The 11307-nt window shown below is 52.0% G+C and overlaps 1 protein-coding gene across 1 annotated transcript; it reads right to left on the bottom strand.

The window, feature by feature from the left end:
* Positions 1-9797: 9797 nt before the first annotated feature.
* Positions 9798-10943, bottom strand: LOC149326098 (uncharacterized). Its single transcript, XM_089564477.1, has 2 exons — positions 10217-10943; positions 9798-9820 (listed from the first exon to the last, which is right to left on the bottom strand). Exons 1-2 carry the CDS (start codon positions 10941-10943, stop codon positions 9798-9800), a joined length of 750 nt encoding a protein of 249 aa, XP_089420603.1.
* Positions 10944-11307: the final 364 nt, after the last annotated feature.

Genomic DNA, 11307 nt, shown 5'->3' with positions numbered 1-11307 from the left:
TTTATATGGGTTATAGTTGTCACTGCTGCTGAGAAAACTTCGGACGAGATTTTTTTTAACCTGTTTTTTTTTTATTCTGGACATGTTAAGTCAGTGTGTATGCAGCACAGAAGACCAGAGTTACGTTCATCATATAGATTCGGTTGTGGATATTTTTACGGTTATGTCTAACAAAAAAACAGCCGGAAGTAGGAGGGAACGATGAGATCATGGAGAGGTGCAGGAGAGCCCTCCTTCAGAAGTGCAGGCAAAACAAACGGCCTGTCCTGGTCATCTCTTTCAACGAAGGTGTTTGAAACTTTGTTACTCAGCTCAACCATGTACAGCCCCCGTCAAAAATGTACGGGCCACCGCGCACGGTCGCAGAGGGGCTGCAGGCCGGAGTGGTGGCGTTCCCGCCTCCCAAGCGCGCTTGGTGCGAGGGTACAGAGGGTGAGGATTAAAGGCTCCCTTGCTCTCAGGCGGCCGAAGGAGAGAGAGTCGCGCTGGCTGTAAGTGCGGCGTTATTATTATAAAAGCCATTATTAATTTTTCATTTCATTTAGCTTGACGTCAGCGCGACGGCAACCTCAGACGAAAGTAGAGCAAACGGCGAGTCACAGAAGTCACAAGCTAGTGGATCCCCGCGACAATGACATTCTGCGCCACTCGCCGCGCGCATCAGCTCACCAGTGGGTGCATATCGCAGCCAACCGGGGGGGTGCAGTCGCCAATGATCGAATGGTACTGTCGCTTCCCACGAACGCTTGAAAGCCACGGCTACGTCACCGAACAGTGACCGATTGCAGAAGATTGGCCTGTCCGATGACGGACAACAGATAATAAATCATTGTACAATATGGCCTATGGCCTCTGGTGTTTTTTTTTGATGTTGTCATCCATTATCGAATTAGTTAATCATATTTCATTAATATTTAATTATTATGCATGAATAATTAGCTCACTGAGAAGATTAGTTAAAAGGGTAAATAAATAATTTGGATATTGTGATGAATTAGTTGAAATAATTATTTCCTTAACAAACTAATCGATAATTGAGCAGAACGTGTGAATTAATTAATTTCTTATTTAATAAATAAATAAACTGTCACATTACATTAAGTTAAATCACTAAAATTGTTAATTAACTAGGTGATTAAAATTAATGACCGAATTAATTAGGGAAATTAGTGAAATATTTCTTACATTCTTCAGCAATATAACCTAACGGCTGATTTAATTAATGAATCAGTTAATTATCTAAATTAATAAATACTTATTAGTACTTTGGTGTGCTTACTAGACTCAACGGGACCCACGTCTTCGGATGCGGTAGAACCGAGATAGAGGTAAACACGACTTTGAAGCGGCAGAGGCATAAATAGCGAACACTCAGCAGCTTAGTCGGCAGCAGTAAGAGAAATGATTTCGCATTACTACACCTAAGCCGACTTGAGTGCACCCTTGCAATTTTTGTTCAAGGAACAGGGAGAGAAGCTTGCCACCGCGCTTCTCTCCTCCAATAGTCGCCTCCACCATGGATGCCATTTAGAATACAAGGTACCATCAGCAGAGGCAGTCTTTATACTCGCGCTAAGCGGAGTTCCAGTTTGGCGGCAACACGATCGCTCTTATTGGAACGCATTGACGCCGAATATGCTCGTCATCCCTACTTGAATTTTACCTGATATCTAAGTTTGTTTCCTTTGAAACAGAAATGTACTTGCAGAGAAGAGGCATTTGCATCGGTTCGTGTGTTGCCCCTGCGTTGTTTAATATATATTTTATTATAGCGCCCAGCGACGCTATAAAGCGCAGGCGCTGAGATCGGCGTTCCCGCGATAGAAGAAAATAAGGATGGACAGCGCGTGCTCGGAGCGCACGCCTGGCACGGGCTGTTCGGAACTAGAAGCCTGCCACGCTGGTCGTCTTGCTCTGGTGCTCCGCTGCGACACCGCAAAATCCTCAACAGTGGTGACCCGGCGAGCCGTGCCTTCTATCCCAGCGGCGTCCTAGCATGGCGTACTGGCAGGACCCAAGTTTCGACCCGCCGCTCCCAGCGTTCCGGCCTGCAGGCGTCGGCGGGTGGCTCGCCCAACTGGAGGCTGCGATGTACCTGAACAGTATTACCATCCAGCCGTTTAAACAAGCAGTCCTTTGCAGCATCCTCCCGCCCGACCTCCTGCGTCGGCTCACCTACTCTGCCTTCGGCTGCCGGCCATACGATGAGCTACGTGCGGCCGTCTTGGCTGACTTCGGCACCTACTATGTTCCGCCGCCGCTCTACGACGCAGCGGACCCGTTTCTGCACCGCCAGCCTCTGGCCCTGCACCGGCCTCGCTCGCGCCCACGCAGCCTTCGTCAGAACGCGGCCCGCCTCAGCAGGCCGTCGCCGCCTCGCCGCCACTCCTGCACAGCGTTTCAAGCCCGGCCGTCCCTCTGGACGCCACACCAGGTGGGATCCGCACGAGCTTCGCCTCGCGTCCTGCTCCCACAACTATCCTACCCGCGTCTCTGGCCCTGCCTCCTTGCGCTTCAGTGGCGTTCTCGCCAGCGCCTCCTGCAGCCAAGGACGACTCTGCGGCAGCAGCCGTGCCGAGGCTTCCGGCATCTCCATCTACCTCGTCACTACCGCCAACAGCTCTGCAGGTCTCTGCTGTGAGGTTGAGGCCGCCGCACGCTAATGCTAAAGAGCCCTCGACAACGACCAAGCCTGCTTGTCAGACTCCCAGCCCCTCAGAAGGTCCGCAGAGCACTAATTGTCATCAGGAGCAGGATGAGAAGGCCAACCCGGTGTCAGCAGTAACAAGCATGGCGGTTGCTACCAGCCCCGGGCATTGAGCCCAGCAACTTCCTCCGGCATCGTCACAGCTGTCACCGTTGTGTCGACAGTCACACCACAGCTGCTGTCAGTCCATGGAGCCGTTTCGGCCGCTCCTGTACTTGTGCCGCTCCTGCGCGTCAGATCCTCATGGACATCAGCCGCAACGTTCCTACACCGATGACACTTGTGTCAGCGGGCAGCAGTGCAGCCGTTGTCGGCCCGACCATGGCCTCCCCTGCCCCCATGTCCATTGTCAGCTCGGCACCCTGCATCATTCGCCCGTTGCGCAGCAGCCAGGCTCGTCCACCTGAGCCCGCGCACTCCACCCGAGAGCTCTTCCCGGCCCCTGACATGAACTTACCGGACCTTGTAGCGACCTCGTGGGTACACTGTTCCTCAAGCTGCCTGCTTGCCTGCCGTGTGCCGTGGCTACTCCATCCCTGCCCCGTCGGCGCGTACATTTCGACGTTCCGTCTAAACGGGGGGGCTATAGCGCCCGGCGACGCTATAAAGCGCAGGCGCTGAGATCGGCGTTCCCGCGATAGAAGAAAATAAAGATGGACAGCGCGTGCTCGGAGCGCACGGCCGGCACGGGCTGTTCGGAACTAGAAGCCTGCCACGCTGGTCGTCTTTCTCTGGTGCTCCGCTGCGACCCCGCAAAATCCTCAACATTATCAACTATTGACCGTGCTTTAGCTGTTTCCCTTGACAGTGGCCCAGTACTGCGAATTTTTAGATACGTGGACGACTTCTTGGTGATACTGAACAGTACTAACTCTGCATTGACGCTCCCCAGCACATCGAAAGGATCTTATCCGTTTTCAGGCAACAGGCTTGCTTTTACTCACTAACTTCCAGACAACAACAGTTTGCATTTTTTATATATTAATATCAAGTTTTTAGAAGGGCGAGGGTGTTGGATGTATTCCCCACGAGCAAAAAAGGAACTGCTTCCGTACGGATCGGCGCACTCCAAGACTGTCAAAAGGGCGATCGCTTCACTTTGCCTCGAGTCCGCATTGCCCCAGTCCTGTGCTCACATGGCTGAGGCTAGCTCAACAATCAGATTGAAAGGCTTCAAATGGCTGGCTTCCCGCGTTCTGTCGTCTGCAGCGTAGCGGAGACCCTCCTTCAAAAAACTGAAGGCAAGATGAAAAAAATCTCATGCTAAGCTGGGATCAAGGCGACCACAAGTGGTCCCTTATATACACCAAGTGGCGCACAGCTTGAAGAAGGTTGCTGGCCGGTACGACGTTCCTGTCGTTTTCTCCGCGCCCAAAATCTGAACGGTTTATGCTCGTGGAATCGGCCAGAAGAAGAAAATCCTGTGGGAAAAGAGGCATGGCAGGCATTTCGTTTCCTGTGCCATCGGAGTAGTGTATGAAGTCCCACTGACGTGTGGAGGGGTCTATATAGGCCAGACGGGTCGCTGCATTAACGACAGGGCACGGGAAAATGAAAAATCGTTAGAAAACGGAGGCGGGTCGAATTCGCCCCTACATTGTAAAGATTGCAAGTGTGAGCCAGTGCTTAACGGAATAAGGATTCTGGGCAGGAGTCACGATCAGGTGTCACGCGAAATTCTTGAGGCTTTCATGATCAAAAAGAAGGACAGCATTTGTGTTAGCGACACTTCGGTATCCCTCCGTCGAAATGAAGTGTCCTTTCTTGACAGTGTTTTGTGATGCGCCTTTTCAGCCCTGCATTTCTAGCGGTTGTCTGTTGTTTGTTTAGGGGGGTTGTTAATATTGTTATTGGTTTTGTTTTTGTTTTTTTCCTTTTTGTTGTTTTTTTCGTGCTCTGATTCCTTTGCTTTTCATGTGTGACTGCTTTTGCTACGATTGTTTGACACTGCTTTTGCTAAGAGATGGCCTTCTCTTATGTCTTTTATCAAAATCTGTTAGTTTATCTGCAGGGGTTAAAGGTTTCTTGTCTGTTTTTCCGGACGTTGCTGCTTCTTCTCCACGCGTTGGGTTCAGAGCGATAATGCGATGAGTCTCATACTTGAGCTCTATGTTTAAATAGCCGACCTTTCCGTATAATAAACAGTTGGTAGTGTGCGCATGTGGTGTCCCTTTCCTGTTAGTGTCCTCGTTGCGCCAGCGTTCATTTCATCATGCACCAACTCGCCCCTAAGCCCATTCTTCAGTCAACACTTTCCTCTGTTCTCCTTTCCTCTCCTACTCTTTCCTCGTTTCTCCTTTCCTTCCTGCTCATTTTCTTCATTGTCATCGACATGCCGCGTGCGGTCGATGGCGGCGCTATATTATTAAAACCTAGGGAGGCTGTTGGCGGTACCCGAGCGCAAATAATTGCGAATAACAGTGCCTCCTTTAGAATTTAGTTTCCTTTCCTCAGCTCAGCACCGCTCGAGCCGCCGCCAAGTGTTCACACACACGCCTAACAGGCTGATCCCCGTAGGCCAACAGGCGAGAGCGCAGCGAGCGGCTGCTGGGCCATTACTCGTGACGGTGGCTCACTGAAAAGGAACAGCAGTAAAAACATGACAAGCTCAATGATGCAAGAACTTGGGTAGGCTCGCTTAACTATAACGTGGCTATCGCCACAAGCTTTCACTGCTCTGTTTATGCGCCGGTAATCAAGCAGCGGTACTTACTTTTTATACCGATGTTTCTCCTTGAGCGCCAACCACCGTCGGCGCGGCGTAGCATCGTAGCCGCCGCTGCTTGTAGCCAGCGGATGTGAGAGCATGTGATGACCCTTCGAAGGCGTCTCGGGTGAAATGCGCCAAGCACACCCGCCGATTCGGTTGCTCCGCAATCCCGAGAGCTTGCATCCACATTCTTTTCCGCTTATTCTGAGCAGGAAATCTGTGGTAGGACACTCCAGGAGCGCCTTCGCTGCTTGAACTGCTTGGGACTGCGCAGATTCTCTTGCTCATAGCAGCGCGAAAAACAAAACAGTTGCACCAGCTGAAGAGAAGTGGTCGTGCCAAGAAAGCACAAGAGGCACAAGGCTACGAAGAACCGCGAAGAACGGTGTGATGCGCCACCAGCGCCCTCAACACTAGCGGCGGCCTGACGCTCGCTCAGGCGGGAGAAGAAAGGTGAAGAAAAAGAAGAGAGACGCAGGGCGTGGCGCGAGGTGACGAGCTCGGGCAACGGAGCAGGCGAGGTCACGGCTGAACGGCTTCTTGAACCCGGGTGACCAGGCCTGGGGAAGCCATCCTCGCCAAGTTCCGCGCCACCAGGAGCCTGCTGTCTCCTGTCTCCTGCCTGCCTCTCGCTGCCTCGGATAGCGGGCGCCGTGCCGGGCACAGGCAGGTGCTGCCTGCCCGGAGATCCTGCCGGCCTTGCTGTCGGATCGTGCCTGCCGTCCCGTGGCTGGGACCCCGTGCTGAGAAAGGGTGCCTTCCTGGCCGTGCCCGGGTGTCCAGACCTGGGCGGCCGTCTCCTCTGGTGCGTCGTCAGGGCCACTGGTGCTGGTGCTCCGCGCCCGACTTCCGGCCGCAGGGAGAACAGCCCTGCGGAGGTACTTGGCCCCAGCGCCTTTCTGGCGACGGGCAGCGGAATTTCACACCGGAGCCACTCCTCGACCCTCGGCCGCACAGCTCCCTACCCATCAGTGACTGCTCTCCCGTTTTAAGTAAAACCATTTTTGTTATATCTACAGACGTGCTCGGTCTGGGACGATTTTCTGGATCCTCCGGGGCCCCACCTCGGAGGACGCTCGAACCTGCTGGGGCCTTTTCCCCTCACAACTTTGGCGTCCGCGACAGGACCAGGCCGAGCAGCGTTTACCAGTTAACGGAGTTTATGAGACAGAATGAGTGCTGCAGATTTTCTCGCGGTAGGAGAGCGCCTGGGTTTGCAGGGACGTGAGTTGCGCGAGTGGGTAGAGGAGGAATTGCGCAAGGCACGAGGAGAGAGAGTTGCCGATCGGGAAGCCACTAAGCGGCGTTTGGAGCTCGAAGCACAGAACTTAGAGCGAGAAGCGCAGAATTTACAGCTTCGAGTTAAACTATCAGAAAGGGAACATCCTCCTCATAATCCTAACGCTGAAAATGCAGAGCGCAGTGCCTCAACCATTTTTCCCATTAGCCCGCATGGCCTGATACCAACGTTTAATGAGGGACGATTTTTCTGGATCCCCCGGGGCCCCACCTCGGAGGACGCTCGAACCTGCTGGGGGCCTTTTCCCCTCACAAATTTTGATTTTTGACGTGATGATTTGGACGCGTATTTGAAGCGTTTTGAACATGTCGCCACAGGGCAAGGTTGGCCGAAAGACAAGTGGGCCACGGCCTTAAGCCTCTGTCTCGGCGGGAAAGCCCTTAGAGTCTTTGGTCGACTATCTCCAGAGGACTCTATGGATAATGAGAAAGCGAAACTTGCACTGCTACGAAGATTTCGTTTTACCGCTGAAGGTTATAGGGAGAGATTTCGGCAAAGCAAGCCTCACGATGACGAGACAGCCTCCCAGTACTCCAAGAGGCTTTTCAGTTTCTTTGACCGTTGGGTAGAAATGCGGGGAGAAGGCCGCACCTTTGAGGTGGTGCACGATATGATTGTTGCTGAGCAGTTTATGAACAACTGCCACAATCGTTTAGTAGTGTTTCTACGAGAAAGGGATTGTAAAAAGGTTGAAAAGATTGTTGAGGCCGCCGACCACTTCCTGGAGGCTCAGAGACAGAATAACCTTGCAACTTTCAAAGACCGGAGTGAGCAGGGTTCAGTGAAACCTACGAACATGGTTCCTAATCCCAAGTCACAAATTCGATGTTTCATCTGCGAGAAGGTCGGACACAGGTCTTCCGATTGCCGTTCGAAGCCGAAGGCCCCATATTGGACATTCTGCCGCAAGTCTGGACACGACTTACAATCATGCCGGCGCAGCAGTTCAAGTGACCGGGAGACATCCGCATGTTTCATGCCACCCCAAGGTTCTTGCCCTGATCCGCAGGCGGAAAGAGAACGTTTAGATGTCCAAGCGGCAGATTCTGTTCACAAACCCACCCCACCGATTGCCAGTATGCCGGTGGTGCACGGGGAAGTGTTTGGACAAAGAGTGTCAGTGCTACGGGACACAGGAAGTAATAGCATCGTGGTACGCCAGGCCCTCGTGCCCGAGGCATCTTATACTGGGAAAAGAGCGACATTGCTTTTGGCGGATGGTTCCACCATAGAAGCTCCTGAGGCGGAGGTGTTCGTCACATCACCGTACTTTACGGGCAAGGCTATTGCAAGGTGCCTGCCGACGCCTTTATATGACCTGAGAATTGGCAATGTCCCGGGTGCACGCGTTCCTTTCTTGGAGGATTCAGCTGGTTGGTCAACAATCTCAGCGGACCAGGGGACCACTTCTGCACCGGCTAGGCAAGCCAACGCTCCTTGCACAGCTGTGGCGGCGAATGCTTCGGAGCCCATCTTGGATCCCTCTCAGAGCGCGATCCACGTGTCTTGACCGGCGTTCCGCAAGAAACAATAAGAGGACACTAGCTTAGACGTGTGTCGGAAGGAAGTGGGGACAACCTTTTCTGGGAAACCGGAGACCACCCACACCTTCCATCTTGTTGACGGCGTATTGTTCCGGACATATCAAGTGTGCCCCGGCAAAACAATTGAACAAGCGGTGGTTCCGAAGAGCTTGCGCCATCAGGTCCTTGTGCAGGCGCATGAGAGTGCTCTTGCCGGCCATCAGGGTGTAAAGAAGACTACGGCGAGAGTACTAGGTGACTTCTACTGGCCAGGGGTACAAGCCCACATCAAAAGATTTGTGAAGTCATGCGACGCCTGTCAGCGGACTGTGCCGAAAGGAAAACTGGGCAACGCTCCATTAGGACGTATGCCTATTATTTCCACACCATTTGAGCGGGTGGCGGTAGACATCATTGGACCTTTAACTCCCACCTCATCTAGAGGGAACCGATACATCCTCACGTTGGTGGATTTTTCCACCAGGTTTCCCGATGCAGTAGCCCTTCCTGCCATCGATTCAGCCACTGTGGCAGAAGGCCTTCTTGAAATGTTCTCCAGTATTGGGTTCCCACTGGAGGTTCTTTGTGATAGGGCTTCGTGCTTCACATCTGCACTTATGCGAGAAGCGAACGATTTGTTAGCTATAAAACATTTAAGTTCGACACCATACCATCCTATGTGCAACGGGCTTGTGGGGCGGTTTAATGGGACCTTGTAGAGCATGCTACAGAAGTTGTGTCAAGAACATCCCAAGGCATGAGACCGTTATCTTGCTCCACTGCTCTTCGTCTACAGAGAGGCACCACAAGCTAGCCTGGGGTTTTCCCCATTTGAGCTCATCTACGGTCGCCAAGTCCGAGGGCCAATCACCATTCTAAAAGAGCTCTGGACTGCCGGAAAACTGTCTGACACCGTCAGAACAAGGTATGGTTATGTGCTAGACCTGAGGGAGCGTCTCGAAGGCACGCTGCAGCTCGCACACCAAAATTTAATGAGGGCGCAGAGGTCCCAGAAGATGTACTACGATAGGCGCGCCTCTAATAGGAAACTGAAGGTTGGTGATCGAGCGCTGATCCTTCTACCCGATTCAGATAACAAGCTCATCATGCATTGGAAAGCACCTTTTGTGGTCACAGGCCAAAAGAACGAAGTCGGCTACTGGCTTGAAGTGGTCTCCAGCAAGAAGTTGTTTCACATAAACATGCTGAAACGCTATGAAGGGCGCCAGCCAGGGAATGCCCTCCAAGTGTCATCGTTCATGGTCGTTGAGGAAGTGGAGGCAGAAACCCCACTGCCGACCCTCAGCAGAAATCGCGGTCCTGGTATTGGAGCTATCAAACGAGTTTGTACTTGTAACGAGCTTGGAATGAGACGCAGTTAGCCGCACTAGATAGATTGCTGGAGGCTCACAGCGACATTTTTTTAGAGGTACCGGACCATACTAATTTGATTGAGTGCTACTTGTAATTAACGCTGTATTAGTTAAGAAACATGACCCTGTGAGAACTGTGTCGCTGTGATGTTCTTTTGACTGGTCGGGTAACCAATCTTTGTAATCAATAGTTCGACGAAAATACGTCTGGTCAGGCATTGAGTTAAAGGAAAAAGAATACGGTCACTGACCAAGTCAAGAAATTTTAGACGTTTCGGAACCTCGTACGGGTTCCTTGATCACTGAGCGGGACAGGAAGCGCCGCCACTTATATACGCAACACATGACGTAACGAGCGTGCGTAGATTGGTGGCATATTTCCTTGCATCCGGTTCAGGGTAGCTGGTGTCGACTGGATGATTAGAGATTCCAGTAGGCGCCGAGATGACACGTTCCTTTCCTTCGCGACGATAGTGGCGTGGTCCCAGTCAATCGCGTGACCATGTTCTTGCACATGCTGTGCAATGGCGTTAGTCGCGTGATTATTATTTCTTACGTCACGTTTGTGTTCACTGAGCCGTCTTGTAAACTTTCCCGTCTCACCAATGTACACCTGGGGGCAGTCAGCACATGGTATCTGGTATATCACGCCTGGATACTCTTCAATCTGCAGTCTATCTTTCACGTTCACGAGTTGGTTACGGAGCTTGCTGGTCGGGATGTGGGCAATGCGCAGGTCGTATTTTGAAAATACGCGCGATAGTGCCTCGCTGATTCCCCGCACGTAAGGAATGGCTGCACGCGCCTGGAACGTCTTGTCGGTCTGTGTTTCCGGCTTCAATATCCGCTTTTCAATTTTGCAGATAAAGCGACTAGGATAGCCATTGCAAGTCAGCTCCCGGTGGACCGTCTTCAGTTCGTTCTTTAATGAGTTGTCATCTGAGCAGATGCGTACGGCACGTGTTATTAAAGATGATACCACTGACGTCTTGTGGCCGGCCGGATGACAAGACATAAAATTGAGGTAGCGACCTGTATGCGTAGGCTTCCTATAGACCGAGAAGGTGAGGGCGCCCTCATCCCTGCGGACCAGTACATCCAAGAAAGGTAATGCGCCGTCTTTCTCAAGTTCCAGGGTGAACTGTGTATGCGCATTCTGGGCATTTAGGCTGTCCAAGAAGCGTGAGACGTCTTGCTTCTTCAAAATACAGAAGCAGTCGTCCACGTACCGGTAGTAGACTTTCGGTGCAGGATTGAAGGTGGACAGTACCTTTTCTTCCAACGCTTCCATTACTAAATTGGCCGTTGTAACGGATATCGACGCTCCCATTGCCGTGCCCCGTGTCTGCTGGTAGAAGCTGCCGAAGCTGTAGAAGCGGCGCTTCCTGTCCCGCTCAGTGATCAAGGAACCCGTACGAGGTTCCGAAACGTCTAAAATTTCTTGACTTGGTCAGTGACCGTATTCTTTTTCCTTTAACCAATCTTTGTGTGTGAACTTCCTTTGGTGGTGCCTGTGCAGTTACATTTTGTTGTGTGATTTGTGTGTGTGCAACACGACAGCCAGTGAACGGTGGTGCGCGTGTGAAGGTGTTCAGTGTGGTGTGGTGCAGTCCGCCGACCAGTGCTTGGTGCAAAAGTTTTTTTTTTCTTCCTGAAAAAAAAAAACTTCTCAAAGGGGGGCATATTTGTGATGC

This window comes from Amblyomma mixtum, chromosome 10 (assembly GCF_055824585.1).
Source record: "Amblyomma mixtum isolate Tamu chromosome 10, ASM5582458v1, whole genome shotgun sequence".
Lineage (NCBI taxonomy): Eukaryota > Metazoa > Arthropoda > Arachnida > Ixodida > Ixodidae > Amblyomma > Amblyomma mixtum.
The sequence above is the reverse complement of the archived record's forward strand: the minus strand, read 5'-3'. Positions and strand labels throughout refer to the sequence as shown.

Excerpts from the sequence above, each read along its gene's own strand:
- LOC149326098 (XM_089564477.1), bottom strand. The coding sequence starts at position 10,943 with ATGGGAGCGTCGATATCCGTTACAACGGCCAATTTAGTAATGGAAGCG. Across the intron at positions 9,821-10,216 it reads CTGCCCCCAGGTGTACATTG|ACGTATTTTCGTCGAACTAT; the intron begins GTGAGACGGGAA and ends ATGCCTGACCAG.